Raw genomic sequence first — 18994 nt, forward strand, 5'->3', positions numbered from 1 at the left:
ATCTTTCCGGACCGGGGCACGAACCCGTGTCCCCTGCATCGGCAGGTGGATTCTCAACCACTGCGCCACAAGGGAAGCCCTACCAGTGAACTTTTAAAAAATAGGGTCTATGGAATTCACATCAGCCTCTAAAGTCTTCCTTATAGCTACTTCTAATATTGTTGCACGTCAACCAGTGAAAACATCTGAGAGCTTAAATAGAGGAAAAGGCTCAAGAATATAGTTCTCATATTGATGACTTCATCATACAGAAAGGCAGTAGGAATTATTGTTTTTTCTAAAGTTAAAACTCCAGAGAACATAAGTTTTGCAATGGTTTTTGAATTAAAGAAAGGAACAAGGGGACTTCCCTGGTGGTGCAGTGGTTAAGAATCTGCCTGCCAGTGCAGGGGACACGAGTTTAATCCCTGGTCCGGGAAGATCCCACACGCCACGGAGCAGCTAAGCCCATGCGTCACAACTACTAAGCCCGCGTTCTACAGCTGTCGAGCCACTACTACTGAGCCCAAGTGCCGTAACTACTGAAGCCCGCATGCCTAGAACCCATGCTCCGCAACAAGAGAGGCCACCGCAAAGAGAAGCCCACGCGCTGCAGCGAAGGGTAGCCCCTGCTCGCCACAACTAGAGAAAGCCCTCCTGCAGCAATGAATACCCAGCACAGCCAAAATAAATAAATAAATAAATTTATTTTTAAAAAAAAAGAAAGAAACAAGTGTTAGGTTAATAACATTTTTGGTCCTGATCATTACCAGAAGTTGAAAGCACTGTTTTTGAAGGCTACAACCTATGTTTCTGCTAGCAAGAAAAAAGGAAGAAGGAAAAGAAAAAAATGTGAAGGCGGAAGCAAACGAGGGGAAGGAAAGAAAAAAGAGAAAGGGGTAGAATATGGTAAAAACTGGTCAAGAAGTATTGCGAACTATGCCAAACATGTCCCAGCTTTGTCTTTGTATGAAGGTGTATTACAGGTGTTTCCACAGACTGTAAACGTGGAATAGAGTTGATCTGATTAGACTGAAAGAAGAATAGGGTGAGAAGACTAGAACAGAGATGTTAAGTCTCACTGTGCATAATTTTAAATTGATCTGGGGGAAAATGTTATGATACTAGAAGTGTGGCCGCTTGCCCTGGTGCCATGCCTTTGCCTACATCCACTCCTGACAAAAGCAGAAGCAACCAGTAAAAATGCTTTTGGTCTTTAGTTCTGGTGGATCGTCTGTACTTTTAGTTAGACATAGGCTTATATTGCTATTTAGTGATTTGCCAACTTTATGTTTTTGGCTCCGGACGCGCAGGCTCAGCGGCCATGGCTCACGGGCCTAGCCGCTCCGCGGCATGTGGGATCTTCCCGGACCAGGGCACGAACCTGTGTCCCCTGCATCGGCAGGCGGACTCTCAACCACTGCGCCACCAGGGAAGCCCGATTTGCCAACTTCAGACGTTATGCAGTTGACTCGAACAAGGCTGGCGTTGGGGCACTGTCTCCCCCTGTGCTCTCCTCCCCGTATTTACATGGCCATTCGCCTAGGTCCGCCATACACCTCTGCAACTTTAAGCTATAAACTTTAACTTTCATTCCCTTTCACGAACCTCTTTTTCCAACAATCAGAAACATGAAGACATTAGCACTACTATCCTTTCATCATCCTTCCTTCTTCTTTTAGATGAAATTTTTGTCAAGGATGGGAAATATCTTACAGGAAAGAATCAAGAACAAGATAAAATGAATGTAGGTATTTTGTGACCATTCTCATTAATTTTTAAATTGTGACTTGAATGGGGCATGTGAGTGAATTCTTTTCCCTTAAAGATGACATTATACCCTTTAAAGAGGTAAAATGCCAAGCTAATGGATAAAAGCTTCATAATGATCTGACTTGTGAATAGGTAGATAGGCACAATAACAGAACTTGGGGGAAATAGAATCCAAACGCTAAACCTATGGAATCTAAATTCTTTTATGACTCAGGAATGAGATCTAGGTTTTCCCTATAGCTTTCTCCCTTAAGACATTAGCCTAATGTTAGCTTACACAGCTCACAAAATACAGGTATTATTGGAATGATTTCTGGACATAAAAGAGAAGCTTTTATGCTTCCTTTGAAGAAAGAAGAATATGAAATAACATATACAAAGGATCATTTTTCTCCCTGAGGAGGGAATGGGATACATATAATCCCAACCTTATTCCTAGGGTCCTTTAAATAAATATTTGCTGAATGTATGGGTTTAGATCTGCAGTGGATTAATAAAGGATTGGGGAGAAATTACAACTTTTAGTGCTTCACCTTAAAGATAATTAAACTCTGTCGAAAATGCACCCATTGCCACTTGACAGAAATCTGGTCTGGAAGGACTGCTAACCTGATGCAGGATGGCACTTCCTCTAATTTTACATGATAGTATCATGTTGGAAAAAAATGCAGCCAACCAAACTAAAATGCAATGGTTTCCTGTAACTTAGTATTTCATACTCAGTGAAAGAACACTTTCAGACTCAGATACAGACTATTATGTATCAATCTTGTGCATGCATAAAAAAGGGAAATATAAGTAAAATTGGTTATGGTGTTCCCCAAATTTCTTCACTTTCCAACTTTTCTAAATCACTTTTTGAATCAGTTGTTGATGGCTGTGGTTTTCCATACAGTACTGTCTTTTGTGCCACCAAAAGTGTTGGTGGTGCACCAAGCCTTCAAAAAGTGCTCCACTATCAAATCCGGGATTTTTCCCAAGCTGCAGATCCTATTCCTCAAGTTTTGATGCCAGCACTTTCTTGATCTATCCTGAAGAGTTCAATGGATGGTTTTCAGGTAACATCCAGGACTCATTTTCCTTCTTCAATGATTTTTTTGGACTAAAACTTAAGAGCAGTTGTAACTGACTAACGGTCCCATCAGGAATAATAACTAAGTAATTTCACTTTTTTGGGGGGGGGAATGTTAGGCTTACTATTTAACTGTTCAGATATAGGTTTCCAAAGTGCATTAAGAACTAATGTACTTGGTGAGTAATTCAGGGCTGCCACTGTTTAATAGCTTGTAGCCAGTGCCATATCTCTCTTTTGTAAGTGCTGGAGAAATCTCTTTTTGGTCTTGGGAAAATCTTCCCTCTTTTTCTAAGAAAAACTCCCTTTAAGTCTGAGAGACTCCTATGTCTCTCCCTCCTCTTAATTCCTCCTCCTGTTAATTCCCTCCTCTGAGGGTTGTGGGCTTTATTATATTAAAAAATGCACTTAACTCAGTTGAAATAAGGACAACGTGAACAGCTACATTCAAGTTTCTATGTGTGGAGGGAAGGACAACTAGGTTAATATAATAGCCAACTGGCCAATAATATTGAGACCAGTTTGTAAAATGCACCCCGATTTCAGAGATGTTAAAGAGTGAAAAATGTGTGTCTTAGCATCTGTGAAATACATCATATCATGGTGGCTGGGTTAACGGGTGATGGGTTTTCTTTGATCCGTTCCAAGGTTGGGATTTGGAAAGGGCTTGCCTTAAAAGAAATTAGTACTTTCTGGTGTGTCTAAAAAATCTAAAGGGATTGATGAACGAACAGTTGCAATAGCCCTCGTTTAAAGCGGGGGAGAAAGTTGTAACAGGGGAAAAGATGTAGTGGGGGAGGCAGGAGCTGAGAATTACATAAAGAATGGAAACTACGGATGCCAAAGCAATGGATAGGTTTAAAAAAGGGGAGGGGGACAATGTCACAAGCTCACCAAAAAAACAATGATAGTTACGGCAAGAGCCGAAGAGCAAAGTAGCTCATGTTGAGATTATTTTTACGTAAGGCATAAGCTCTCCAACTGGAGGCCCTCTCCATTTTAGGTATGATAATTGTCCTTATCACAGATTATTATGATATATTCAGTACTGTGATTGATTTAGGTTTGTATCCATTATATACAAAATTGTTTTTGCACACCACTATACTTGTAGTGAGTGGTACAGAATATAGTTAAATGACTGAGTAGATTCTGGTCAATGTTCGGAACCCTTTCATATGCAATGCAGGTCTCTGAATACCTAACTTCTTTAAATCTCACTTTTCTCATTTGTCCAAGGGGGTCATAATAGCATTCGTCCTAAGATCCTATAAAGGGTTGCCCTGAGTATGAATTGCAAGAATACACACGTAAACCTTAAACACAGTGCCTAGCACAAAGTAAGCGCTCATTAAACAGCAGCTTTTGTTAGGTTCACCTCATGCGGGAAACACACGAAAACAGCGCGAACGACTAGCTCTTTTAGCTCCATTTTCTACAGTTCCTATGTGGCTTTGAATTGGCAAGCAATTTCTCTTTGGTCCCTCAAATGCTAAAACCTTGATGTCTGTCCTGCGCTATGAGCCTAGTCATTTGGGTTGGAAGACGTTTGATTTCACAAGCTCCGGACTGGGGCCCTGACCCTGGAGGAAGTGTTCCCTTTCAAGATGTGGGGAGGGGACAGCGCGGCGGGAGGAAGGGTACTCCAACCACCAGGGGCGGGGGTGGGCAGGGGGCGGTCCCGTGGCTCCTGCGTCAGAGGGGCCCCTGTTTTCGCACCTTCGTTGACGTCAAACCTTAATGAGGGCTGCAACGCTACATTCCCCGTGGATGTCTACGTGGGCTGAGTCGTGACTCGGGACCCGGGTCCTGCGAGTGACGCTCTCGCTCTGCTTATCCTCCCGCACTGGCGGGAGAGACGGTGGCTCCAATTTCTGGCTCCGCGGACGGCGGGCGGCGGGCGGCTCTCTGGACAGCCCGGGGGTCTGGGCGTCGTGGTGGATCCGGAATAGGAAGGGAGCGTACTCCCTGGGTCCTTGGCCTCCACCCAGGCCGGGAAGGAATCAGGGCCGCCTCCACCGAGGTGAGAACGGCCGCAGGGCGGAGTGGGGGCGGGGCGAGCGCGGGAGGGGCGGGGCCGGGCGGCGCGCAGCAGAGGAGAAGACCGCGGGCTCCGAGCGCGCGGCCGGGGGTGGGGCCTGCTCGCCTAGTTCGCGGGGTGACTTCTTCCTCCAGACGGACGCGTAGACTGCTCGCCCGGCTCCAGCGCCCGCCTCGCAGGTCCTTGGCTTCCCTCACCCCGAGTCCCTTTCTGCCCCTCCTGCGTGAGCGGGGCTGGCGTCTCCGGGCCGGGATCGAGGTGGCTGGGGCGTGGGTGGAGGTGGCGCGCAGGCTGCCGTGCCCCTCTGTCGGGGGCCCCAGGTCGGAGGGGCTCGCGGTCTAGGCCTTGGGCTGGGGCTGGGGAGGAGGCGGCCTGCGGAGGTCAGATTTAGGGCTTTGTACCCGCGGGAAGTGCAGGGGCACCTATGGGGCCGAGATCCGGAGCCACCTGTCCACAAATCCCTTTCCCCCAGTGCCCTGCGTTGTGTCCAGCTGTCCCCAAATCTAGCCTTTACCGGCCTCTGGCGATCAGAATTTATTTTGGAAACGTTAGATTTTTGTGTTAACAATCATTTTACTATTGTCGTGCAACAGTTGTGTAAATCTGGTCAAATTACGCCGTTGTTATCACGTGCTCCTAAGGCCGTTTCCAGTTCCTAACATTTTCCGGCGCGATGAATCTGGCAGCGCGTGGAAGAGATACCGACTCTCACAGAACTAAAACGTTTTTTACCCCTCCAAATTGAATTTTGTTTACCTTTGTTTTTGTTTTTTACAGCAATTATGTACTATCGGGGGGAAAAATCGCTGAAAAAGCTATAGCAATCTCATCCTCAAGAGAGAGTCACTATTAACAATTTGGGATACATAAACAGATATTCGTGTTACATAAATGGGGTGCTAATGTGATCTACTGTTTTAATACATGAAGGACTTTTTCTATATCAATGCATAAACATCTTTCCACTGCCTTCTCAACTTGCACTGATTTGGACCCAAAACCTGTAAAGCAAGAATTTTCTTCTCCCTGAACCTTGACCAGTGGCCAACCTTAGCAAAGAAACTCGTAAAAGATTTAATAAAATATCACTGCAGTGGCCAAGATGTTGGATAGAAATAAGCTGAATTCAGGGTAACAATCATTTTCTGTGAAGTATTGTTTGCTCTGCTTAATAATTTGAGGCAATGTTTTTTTTTAAATTGCAGTTTTCAAACCATTAGTGAATTGTGAAATTAATGTAGTGGATCATAACCACTAGTTTCATAAGCCGAAATAAGATAACATAGAAAATACCAGAATGCATTACCTGTAATGAAGATATTGTTTTGTGAAACTTTTAAAGTGTGCATGTGTGTGTGGTGTGTGCATGTGTGTCTACATATACTGGGTTGTGATATAAAATGTACTGCTTCCCGTGTGCCATGCTACTCAAATTTGAAAGTCACTAACCCAAGGTACTGTCAGCACTCATCTCAGAAAGGGAGGGAAAAAAAAAAAAAAGAATGGGAGCGATGATGCAATTAAGTTTAACAATAGTTCTACTTTTTTCTTTGGAATATGTGACAGTGTTTATTGTAGCGAATTAGATCTTAATTATTTGTTTTCACCTAATATTAAAACAATCAATTAGCATTCCTGAAAATACAGAGAGAAAGCCTTTTAAAGAAGTTCAGAGGTTAAGAGCATAAACTGCTCAGATTGACCTAGGGTCAAATCCTAGCTACACTGGTTATTTGTGTGTGACCTGGAACAAGATAGTGCTTCTCTCTGAACTTCAGTTTCCTGATTTGTAAAGTGGGAGTTACCAGAACACCAACCTTATAAGGCTGTTTGATATTCAGATGAGATAATGCATGTGAAACTGTTGATTTAGTGCCTGCACAGATTAAGTACTCACTACAAGTTAGCTATTAAGACTGAATGGAGGTATCCAGGATAATTCTTGTTGCCAGAGGTAAACCCATAGAAGGTGGAAAATCCAAAAGAGTGGGAAATTGAAAATTAGTTAATAATGTTATAAGGAAAGGGACACTGAATTAAGATGGTCTTTTTATATCATTTAGCCATTGTTTTGTGACTGCTCCCCAATTGTTTTTCTATTGCTAGAAAAGTAATTTAGATTATCTTATTCAGTAGACCAAATGCCCTTCTATTGTCTTTACTTATTTATTATTGAGCTGATGTCTCTATTGTCAAGCAATTGAAAAATATTTCCCACAGGGATTCTGGGTTTTGTTAGCTCTTATTTAGTACCACTGTCAGCTTGAGAAACTCACACACTTATAATTCAAGTCACTTCAAAAATGTGTTTATTTATCTCTGCAGTAGGTACAGATCTCAGGTATGCAAGAAATAGTCCAAAAAAAAAAGCGCTTTATTTCTACCTTGAGACAGTTCTGCTGAAGTTATCTCAGGCATTTCAAAGATCTCTCTTCACTGCCCCAGATTGGTTTTGCAGTTTTAAATGTTTCATAAACCAATGAAATAAGAGTGTAAGCATTGTCATTTTTTATAGCACTTTATTTTTATGAAAAATAAATCAAATGCTTTGGCCTCAAAAAAAGGCTGTTGCAAAAGCACTTAATTGGGTATCACAACTGTAAAAGGTTGGGGGAAATCTTAAACATTAATTGTAATACTTCTCTCAGTTTTGAAAATGTCTTTAAGTTCTTATTCTGTTTTAGAGGAACCAAAATGGAAATGTTACCGAACCGAACTTGGGTCTGCTCGCCCGCTGCACAGCAAAGCCAATCTACTGACACCGGGTTGTGGTGAAGGAAAGTACAGCGTTTATTTGCAGGGTGCCAGCAAGGAAAACAGGCAGCTCGTGTTCAAAAGACCCGAACTCCCCGATGGCTTTCAGGGAAGGGTTTTTTAAGGCCAACATTTGGGGCGAGGGTTGCAGCTCGTGGACTTTCTTCTGATTGGTTGGTGGTGAGGTAACAGGGTGATTTTTTGGGATTCTTAATCATTAACCTTCTGGTTCCAACCAGTCTGGGGTCTGCCTTCTTGTTAGCATGTAGTCACCATCCTCCACTGGGTGGGGGGGTGTCTTAGTTTCTGCAGAAAAACTCAAAGGTATGCTTCAGATTGTTATGTATATCCCTTGAGGAGAAACTAGGACTCTGTTTTACCGCTGAAATATTGTTTAAGCTATCATTACTTTTCTTGCCTAACTGCTTTTCCTTTGTTTCTGCATTCCCTCACTTCCCTAATTCGTAACTGTTTGAGTCTGCTTTTTGGAACCAGGGAAGGCCTAGGAGACTAAAGCCTTTTTCTACAAACAAGAAATGGGGGACATGGAGGGGCTTTTGTACCTGGGAGGGCCCCACGGGGTCCTGCTTGGTCTCAATCCCCCCTTTTCTTTGATACTTCTGAATCCTAAAGGGAGCAGGGGTGGGACAAGAAAGGGAATAAAGTTTTGGATAGAGAGGTTAATCATAAACTCGTCAGGGGAACTTGGTTTTAGGGGGACTTGGTTTCAGAAACTCCTTGAAGGTAAATCATGATGTGTTTATGAAAATATGAAAAAAATAGGACTTGGAACTCTAGCTGTCCTATCCACAAAAAGCCCTCAATGAAACAAAAAAGTCTATCTTGACCTTAAATCAAATATGTATTCATTTGTTGTTTTAAGTTAGATAAAATATTAAGGTTATGTGTGTATGTATTTTAAAAATCATCGTATTGACCAATTTTTAAAAAGTTAACTCACCAACTACTGGGTCTTATCAGATAAGAGGGCTTTTATCTTACACTGATAAAATGAAATAGTATGCAATCTTTAAACATTCTGTTTGGAATTATATATAATCTCATATAGAGGTGCTCATCATATATGGTTAAATGAGAGAGGAGACTATAGAATAGAATGGGTAGTACCATTCCATTTTTGTAAAAACATGTTTAGAACAAAGAAGAATATATGGCAAATGTAAATGGTGGGTAGTGGAATTATGGCTGATTTTATGCTCTTTATTTCTTAATTTTTATAATTGTACTCTAATTTTGTTTTACTTTCATAATAAAAATTAATAAATTAATAAATATCATAATAAAATTAATAAAAGTCATTTCTTAAAGAAAAAATTAATGTGTGTTTTCCTAATTTATAAGTATAAATGAGACTAAGTCTTTGCTCTAAGGGATACTGACTCTTTGAACTTGGATGTTTTGGGTATTAACTAATTCTCCAATATTCTAGGAAATAGTGCTGAATAGTTTAACAGGTATATTCTTTATCCTATGAAAAGCATCTTTGAATAGGAAAGAACTGTTGTTCCAGAATTTTCTTAAAGCACTCCTTGAGTACACTGCTTTCCAAAAAATTTATACACTGCCTGAAGATATGGTCTAAATCTTTAGTCTGCTTTTAAATCCTATCATGTCAAAACTCAGTCTACTTTTCTTGCTTTAGTGCCCCTTAAATTCTTAAATGAAAACTTAGCTCCAGATGAATTTGTCAACTCACTATCTCCAAAAGTATCTTGTGCTTTCTTGCTTTTATACTTTGCTTCTTTGTTACTTGGAATAGCTTCTCCTGACAGTTGTGTAAACAAATTCTACCCAGTTTCCAATGTCCAGTTAAAAAAAACCATATCCACTGTGACATCCCTGGTTCCTCCAGCTAAAACTGAATTTTGCAGCTAAACCTATTTGCACTTATTATTTGTGCCTAGGCATTTCTCAGATACCACCTGATATTTTTGCATTTATTTCCCAATTCCATCTAAACTTCTTGAGAGCAAGAAAGCTTGTCTTATATTTCTTTCTATCCCTTGACGCTCCTAGCATAGAACCCTGCACAGGGTAGGTGCTAAATGTTTATTCCTTGATCATACAGTGGTGTCAAGTGTTGAGTCCAAGTGCTGGAATTTCTTGTTAACCAGTGATCCTGGGTAGGGGGGTTAACACTTTGCCCACGACAATGTGGAGGAATAAAAAATGGATAATTTGGCTTAATTGTCAATTGATATAGATAGGTGATAAGGAATTGGCAGTATTTTTTATTAAAACTAACACAAAAGCTAAGAGTTGTGTAGTTAGTTCAGGACCCAAACTTAAGTTTCACATAAATATTTCTTTGAAAAGTTTCTCTTGAAGCTCATTTTGGGTTTGATGGCCTCTTTGTTCTTAACCCTACCAGAGGCACAGCTGTGCCTTGCGTTCTTACAGCTACTGTTCCCAGAACCCAGAGATCTGAAGTATTTGACGGTGGGTTATATGCACCATCAGAGTTACTCTGTTCCAGAACATCTTAAAAGGTCATGTGGGATTCAGTGCGTCATAGTATGTAAAGTGCTTTGTGTTCAAAAGTTAGTAGTTTTTCTCCTATTACTGGAAACATAATCGTGTCAGTCTTCAAACTTAAATTGTGACGAGGGTATTTAATTTGGTTAATGGTAGACACTCATAGGGCTTATCATTTTTTGTTAAACAGTTTTATTTTAATTTATAGATGTTTGCCAGGACTAAATATAGCTGATGAAATATCTGACCTTTTCTTCTCAAGGTAAATGATTTGTTACTTTATAAAAATACCAGGTACCAATAGAATTCAGAGTTTGTATAAAAAGACCCATTTGGTCATGTAAAGTAATGTAATCCCGGGCCCCAAAGAAATGATCCCTTTAAGAATTTTGTTAGTACATGAAAAATGACGTATTATTGGTTCAACCTATATCAGAATCACCTTGGAACATTTTAAATATGTGTAATATGCATGTGCCTGGCTTCCCACCAGGGGATTTTGATTCCATAAGTTTTTGGGGTTTTAGCATGTGAATTTTTCCAAATGCCAACAGGTGCTTTTGGTTTATTGTAGCTCTGTTTCATTGTGGCATGGCACTAGAGATGATGAAATGGCAGGTAATAATGCCATGGGAGTTAAAGTCCATAAGTGTTAAAGATCAAAAAATATTTAAAGTATTTAAATTTTGTGTGTGTGTGTGTGTGATGTTAGACTCATACTTTTATTTTGCCTTTTATTCAATGAACGTTTTAATTATATTTTAAATAAAGCACTAAAAAGTTTATTTAATGATTTTCAGAGTTCAGGTTTAAACTCTAGATTTCTCTCAGCCTGAAAATTGCCACATCTATGAATACAACTTAAACCTTCTTTCATTTTGTTGCTTCAGGTTAATAAGTGACGTAAATTAACGGAAAAAAAGACCAAATTTTAAGTAAATAATTTCTTATATATTCTTTATTTCAGAAGCTGGTTTAATTGATTTATTTTCCCTATAAGTGAGAAGTCAGAAACTGTCAAAGTTTCTCATAATAAAAAGTAATGGGTAAGTGAATGTTATGATAGCATTTTGATTTCATGAAGCTTTTCTATTCTTATTAGTTTTAAGGCTGTGGTTTCAATTTTTGAACATTGATTTTAATGAATAAACTTTCTGTTGCAGGATAATCTTATCAGAAACACTCATAACATTATAGGATCATTCTCTTTATTTTTTTCAACAGATAAGCTGCTTTTAAAATAATTAGAATTAAAACCTTGATGAAATTATCTCTTAAAATCCTATTTTCACTTTCACAAAACAGCAAAAAAACTCATTGTATTTAATTTATTACTTAAATTTGTTATATTTTGTGTAAGTGAATAAATTGTGTGTGTATCATAATTACTTGGGAAATTTAAAAAATTCTGAATTCTAGGCTCTATTCTCAGATTTACTAAATCAGAATTTTGGGGTATGATTTTTATATTCAGCCTGGTTTGGAAACCAGTATTTAACGCAGTATGTAATGATTAAGGATTATAGTTTTGGGGAGGAGGGTAGAAACTTGGAAACTATTCTTTATTTGTAGAGAAATCTTATTGCACTAGTTGGAAAAAAATTCTTCATATTCGTTTGGTTTATGTAATTGTCAGAAGAGAAATGTCTTTTGTCTCAGAGGCTATATTAGTTGCTATTTTGTTTTTTAGCAACTGTTTTGGATAAATTACTTTAAAATCTGCCTCTGTGGATTAAGCAGAAAATAAATGTAGTATCTTTACTCTCATGCTAGAGAATAAGATGTTATATATGACACTGCGAGTTCACATAATCTGGGATTTTGTGTAGAAACATAATGGGAAAATTAATAAGCTTTGTTAAAGTATAGTAAATACACTATAGTAACAACTTAGAAATAGTAATTTGTCTTTATAAATTGAGTACTGTATTCAATACTGAATCACTTTCTGATAACTCTTAACAACTTAGAAAATCAATAAAAAATGTAGTCATCTAGGCTTCAAATACTGACAACACACTACTCTTTTAGAAGATGCATAGGTCTCAGAGAAAGACAAATACTGTATGATATCATATGTATCCACGTATATGTGGAATCTAAAAAATAAACTAGTGAATATAACAAAAAAGAAACAGACTCATAGATAAAGAGAACAAACTAGTGGTTACCAGGGGGGAGAGGGAAGAGAAGAGGAGCAAGATAAGGGTAGGGAATTAAGAGGTACAAACTACTATGTATAAAATAGATAAGCTACATGGATATATGGTACAACACAGGGAATATGGCCAATATTTTATAATAACTATAAATGGAATATACCCTTTAAAAATTGTGAATTGTACTATGTTGTACACCTGAAACTTACATTGTGCCTCAACTATTCCTCAATTAAAAAAGAAAAGAAGATTCAGAGGTCTCATTTTATTCCAGGCTCATTGATTGGTTCAGTAGCTCATGTTAGCCTTGTCTGTTTTCACAATTATTAGAAATATGAGTAGGTAGGACCCAAGAATGAATTTCTGGTCTCTGGTATTATCATAGCTATTTTCCTCATGGTAGTAAGGAATTACTGTGCTTTTGCCATTTTTGTTTTTTTCCAGTTTGAGTATTCAAGGACAATAGCCATCTGACTTTGGTTATTCAATATGCAGAACAGACAAGGATATTGCAGCTACTGCTGTGTGCACTATAATAACCTGGAACAGGTGAGAAGATCCTATTACTATGGTTATACCACAAAGGACCTAGTCATAACTTTCCCTTCTTTTATGTTTGATTAAATTCATTTATTCCTTCATTGAACAGACCATATTGAGAATCTACTAATGGGCAGATACTGTTTAAGTTTCTAGGGATATGGCCATGAACAAAATCAGTTTCCTTTATTCATGAAGCTTATACTTTAGTGCAGTAAGACAGAAAGTAAGTAGTCATGTAAATTTAGTACATAGTATGTCAGATTGTGATAAATGTTATGAGGAAAATAAAATAGGGAAGAGTGTGCGATTTTAGGTAGAGTGGCCAGGTAAGGTTAAGGAAGTGACATTTGACATGAGATTTGAATGAAATGCGGGGGCCAGGCTTGCTTGTATCTGGGGGAAGAATTTCTGGGTAGAGGGACAGGAGAGCAAGGATAGAGACCCTGAGGCAGAAGAGTGGTTAGCATGCTAACTAAAAGCCAGGAGGCCAATGTGGCTGCAGTGGAGGTCAGGTGGGGGGTGGATGTTAAGTGACAGGTGAAGAATTCAGAGCATCAGATTTTGTAAGTCATTGTAAGACAAGGTAAGGACTTTGAATTTTATGCTTTGATGCACAAAAGTTTAAAATTTTGCTATAGTTGAATTTGTCCTATCTTCTTTTGTTACTTGTGTTTTTGGTGTCATAAAAATTGCCTAATCCAAGTTCATGAAGATTGATGCCTATGTTTTCCTCTAAGAGTTTTATAGTTTAGCTCTTACTTTTAGGTCTTTGATTCACTTTGAGTTAATATTTTTGTGTGGTATGATTTAATTATATCCTAAAAGCCCTGTCTTTTAAAAATACAACCACATTAGTGGTTAGAACTTCAACATAAGAATTTGGCGGAGGTGGGAGGGGTGGACGCAGTTCAGTCTATAGCATTTACACTGATTGAGTTTTGGATGTTAAACCAATTTTTCATTCCTGGGATAAATTCCACTTGGTCATGGTGTATAATTCTTTTTATATGTTGCTGGATTTGGCTTTCTAGTATTTTGTTGCAGATTTTTGCATATATATTGTCTGTAGCTTTTTTTTTTTTTTTTTTTTTTTTGACTGTGTTGCGTCTTCATTGCTGCGCGCGGGCTTTCTCTAGTTGCGGCGAGCGGGAGCTACTCTTCATTATGGTGCGCGGGCTTCTTATTGTGGTGGCTTCTCTTGTTGCAGAGCATGGGCTCTAGGTGCTTGGGCTTCAGTAGTTGTGACATGCGGGCTCAGTAGTTGTGGCACGCGGGCTCAGTAGCTATGGCGTGAGGGCTTAGTTCCTCTGCAGCATGTGGGATCTTCCTGGACCAGGGATTGAACCCGTGCCACCTGCATTGGCAGGCGTATTCTTAACCACTGTGCCGCCAAGGAAGTCCTCATCTGTAGCTTTTTTTCCTTGTGATGTGTTTGGTTTTGGTATCAGGGTAGTACTGGCTTCATAGAATGAGTTGAGTAGTGTTCCTTTCTCTTCTTTTTGTTGGAAGAGTTTGTGAAACATCAAGTATGGAGATTTTGAAATAAGTATTCATGGTAATAGTAGCTGCAGCTTTCTGACCAGGATTGTTAACTTAGAAGATTCTCAAGTTTTTCTTCAGCTGTGGAGTTGTCTCATAGGTGAATCAATCATATAATGAAGCTTCTGCTAATGCTAAACTGTTTAATCTTTGATGATACCTAAGACAAGTTTATAATATATAAAAATTCTGCTGTTTAGTAGCATTTGTTTTGTTTAATGATCTAATAGTAAACACTTAAATTCATACTAGGAAGAGTTTTTATTATTGTGATTTCTACATCTCTGCCTTTTTAAAAAAGAAATAATTTTTAATGCTGGTTATAAACGTGAGGAGGCAGGTAATAAATCTCAAGTTCTCTTCAATATTTCTCTCATGATTGAGAAAGTATATCATCACTTGAATGGAAGATTATTTGTTGAACTTTTGATAGTGATAAAACATGTTTATGATTCAACTACAAGTTCTAGTCAATAAGCATTCAGTATAATTTTTTTGCTTAAGGTTTAGAATAATAATTTTTAGACATTTGGATGCTCCTGTACTAAACTGACATTTAAAAAGATTCTGTTGATGATAGCTGAGGTAATTTGTACTAACTATAAAAGCTTGAAAAAAAATATACACGCACACATATATGTGTATATATATGATTCAGAGCTTTGGTGAACTACTAAGGCAGTGAAGACATATGGGGCCCAGATCTAGCTGAATATTGAACAAAATATTCAACAGAAATACTGGAAGCCAAAGGAAAGAAAACAACTGCCAACTTAGAATTCTATACTCAGTAAATAAGGTGAAATAAAATATTTTCAGGAAACAAAAATTAAGGGAATTTATTACCAGCAGACACTTACTAAAGGAAATACTAAAAAGAGTTTTTCAGGTAGAGGGAAAATGATTCCAGTTGGAAGCTCAGAGATACAGGAAGGAACGAAGAGCAATGGAAAGGTAAATAGGTGGGCAATGTAAATGAATAATATCTTGTGAGATTAACAACAGTGGCATATAAATTGGAAGGGGAGTAAATTGAGCTAATAGCTAAGGAGCTTGCATTGTTCAAGAAGAGAGTGGGGACTTCCCTGGTGGTCCAGTGGTTAAGACTCGGCACTTCCAGTGCTTCCAAGGCAGGAGGTGCGGGTTTGATCCCTGGTCAGTAGAACAAAGATCCCACAAGATCCCACATGCCGTGTGGCATGGCCAAATTGAAAAAAAAGAGAGAGAGAGAGTAAAAGTAACAAGTACTTTTGATCAGTCAGGGTTGCATGTTATAATCTGTTACCACTAATAGACTAGGAAAAAGTCTATATAAAATTGGAATAATAAAAAGTAGTCCACAAGAAAATAAGAAAGCAGAGAAATAGGGACACTGTGTAGGCAAGAATAGAATAATAAAACAGATTTTAAAATAAAAACAAGAATTAACTACAAATATATCAGTAATAAATTAAGTGAAAATATACTTGATGCTTGAATTAAACTATATTCAATGTTTTATCAGAGGTCCTAGTCAGGGAAATAAAGAAAGAAAAAGAAAATGATAAAGATTAGAGAAGAAGAAATAAAACTGTTACTATTTGTATACAGTGTGATTGTGCACAAAGAAAATCCTAAAGATATTTAGATGAACTATTAGAATTGATAAGTGATTTTTAAAAACGTTTGGGCCAACATAAAAATAAATTGTCTTTTTAGAGTAAATATATATATGTATAACAATCACTTTGCTGTACACATAAAACTGACATAACATTGTAAGTTAACTATACTTCAATAAAAAATAGTTAGAAAAAAAGAATTAAAAAATTGTCTTTCTATATATAAACACCACATAGAAGATGAGATTTGAAGAAGATATTTACAACAGCCTCAAAAATCATCAACTTTTAAGGAATACATATAAAAAATACATATAAGGTTTTTATACAGAAAACTATAAACATTGAGAGAAATTTAAGAAAAATTTAAAAATTAAATAATTGGTATGATATACCATGTTCATGGATTGGAAAAATCAATGTTCTGAACATGTCAGTTCTTCCCAAACCCATATATTGAGTCAATGAAATTCTATTAAAAATTTCCAGCAGTTTTTTTTTTAAATAAAAAGTAAGCCAATTCTAAAAATATATATGGACATGCAAAAGACCAAGAAGAATGAGGGCAATCTTAAAGAAGAACAAAGTCAGAGGGCTTACTGTCCCAGATATAAAAACTTATTATTATGTCATAATCATTAAGACAATGGTGCAAAGTTAGAAAGACCATGGAAATAAACCAGAAAGTCCAGAAACAGATGTATATGTGGATATTTGATTTGTGACAAAGATGGCACTAAAGAGCAGTGAGGACTAGGCTTTCTTCAATAAATGATACTGGATCAATTGTTTATCCATAGGGCAAAAAAAAAAATGCAATTTTATTGCTAACTCATCCTGGATACAAAAATCAATTCCACATAGATTGTAGATATGAGTATTGTAGGTAAAACAATAAAGTTTCTAGAAACAGATATGAGAAAATCTTCATGACTTGGAGGTGAGGAGAGATTTCTTAAACTGGTCACCAAAAGTACTGACAAAGAAAAAAATTGGTAAATTGGACTGCTATGAAGTTAATAAACAATAGAAGATGATTAAGAAAATAAAAAGGTACCATGGGAAAGATGCCGGATTTACTTTGTGTGTGTGTGTGTGGGGGGAGGCACCAATAAGACTTTATTTATGAGTGAACACACACACACACACATGCACACACATACACAAAAGAAAGTGAAGAGGCAAGCCACAGAGAGGAAGATGATACAGAGCTTCCTCAACTTATGATGGGATTACATCCTGATTGTAATTTGAAAATATCTTAGGTTGAAAATGTATTTAACACACCTAACCTATTGAATATCATAGCTTACCTAGCCTACCCTAAAAGTACTCAGAATACTTCATCAGCCTACAATTGGGCAAAATCATTTATGCAAAGCCTATTTATAATAATTGAGTAGCTCATGTTATTTATTGAATACTGTACAGAAAGTGAAAAACAGAATGGTTTTAAGTGTATGGGTTGTTTACCCTCCTGATAGTGTGACTGATCTTCCTCTTCCTCTGAGTCCCCTCCCATGGGCACAGGTCCAACCTAATCGCTTGCTTTTCTTCCCTTCCTACCCATCCTATGTGTGTATCTTTCTTCCAGCCTTGGTTGTACAGGAGTCCTTTTACCCATTTCCAGTTAGTTTTCAGTGAGAATTGTTCCACATGTAGATGTATTTTTGATATGTTCGTGAGGAGAAGTGAGCTCCACATCCTCTAATAGTCTGCATTGATTTGAGCTCCCCTTATGGTTTTCACATGCATATTTTAGAATTGCTTTATAGAAAGGGTATATTAATTTATACTTCTACTAGGTGTATAATGAATTTATATTGTGACACTGTCACTACTAATGAGTATTACCCATTTAAAAATATTCATTTTCTTTTTACTTTATAGCATATATCCAGTGATCAGCACAGATACTTGACCACACAGAGTAGACAATGGATGGGTACCACTAGTTTGATGGAACGTTTCTTGCAGGATGTACTGAGGCACCACCCATCTCATTATCAAGAAAGCAGGTAAAGTAACTGAGTGGAATAATATTAGCACAAAGTTAGTTATATGTTACAGTAAATGTTTGTGTTAATTGTTCTAATACTTCCTAAAGTGAACCTTTGAATCAAGGAATGTAACGTGAAATTTTATCTAGTAACTTACCTTTGCAATTATTTTAAAATTTTTCCTAGCTTAGGTAAGAAATTTCACTCTAAAAGTTATGGACTACACTATGCTTTTTCTAAAGAAAAGTCTTAGGCCAATAAATAATTATATATCATTAAGGTGTTTTGTAAGGATGTCACAGGACTAAACAGCGTAAAAAGGTGGGAGCAAACAACTTTTACAAGATTAGTAACCAGAAAGTTGGTGACAGTAGCCAAGTAAGGGTGGTTAAGGTAAAAACTAAGTTAATTCCACATTAATGGAACTATTTGCTATTTTGTCAAATAGAATTGGCTCTTTTTATAATTTGTCAGTATCTTGATAGCTTACTCTTGTATTAATTTATTTTGGTTTTAATAAAAATAAATTCTTTGATAACATTTAAAAAAGTTAATGTCCTATGTTAAAGAAGAACTTTGGTAGAAAATCAGATTATGTACTGTGGTGAGTTTGCAGCTACAGCTATATAAGATAAGCCAAAATAGATCATTAGCACATCTGTGCAGAATTAGTTGAGTTCAGTACTAGCAGCAGAAAAAAGGATAAACTTCTTGAACGCTTTGCAAGTCACCAACCTAGAACTTAGTAAATGGCGAAAAAGTTTTAATGGGGAAAAGTCAGGAAAAAAAATATGTGGTTTTCGTAGAGAATGAACTTGAGGACATGGGGAGGGGGAAGGGTAAGCTGGGACGAAGTGAGAGAGTAGCATTGACATATATACATTACCAAATGTAAAATAGATAGCTAGTGGGAAGCAGCTGCATAGCACAGGGAGATGAGTTTGGTGTTTTGTGACCACCTAGAGGGGTGGGATAGGGAGGGTGGGAGGGAGACGCAAGAGGGAGGGGATATGGGGATATATGTATACATATAGCTG

At 37.7% G+C, this 18994-nt stretch overlaps 1 protein-coding gene across 2 annotated transcripts in view; it reads left to right on the top strand.

The window, feature by feature from the left end:
• The first annotated feature begins 5000 nt into the window (after positions 1-5000).
• The window catches only part of ZDBF2 (zinc finger DBF-type containing 2), a 26613-nt gene continuing 12619 nt past the window's right edge, over positions 5001-18994 (top strand). The window contains exons 1-5 of one of the 2 annotated variants that reach the window (XM_024124465.3): positions 5005-5044; positions 10324-10377; positions 11083-11161; positions 12719-12823; positions 17848-17975. In XM_024124465.3, the coding sequence (XP_023980233.1) occupies positions 12764-12823; positions 17848-17975 (188 nt within the window). In that variant the 5' untranslated portion in view covers positions 5005-5044; positions 10324-10377; positions 11083-11161; positions 12719-12763. Of the gene's footprint in view, positions 5045-5642; positions 5997-7549; positions 8875-10323; positions 10378-11082; positions 11162-12718; positions 12824-17847; positions 17976-18994 lie in introns of those variants that run through there. The other variant, XR_008619070.1, reaches the window with a different exon arrangement.

The sequence above is a fragment of the Physeter macrocephalus genome, chromosome 2 (assembly GCF_002837175.3).
Source record: "Physeter macrocephalus isolate SW-GA chromosome 2, ASM283717v5, whole genome shotgun sequence".
NCBI lineage: Eukaryota > Metazoa > Chordata > Mammalia > Artiodactyla > Physeteridae > Physeter > Physeter macrocephalus.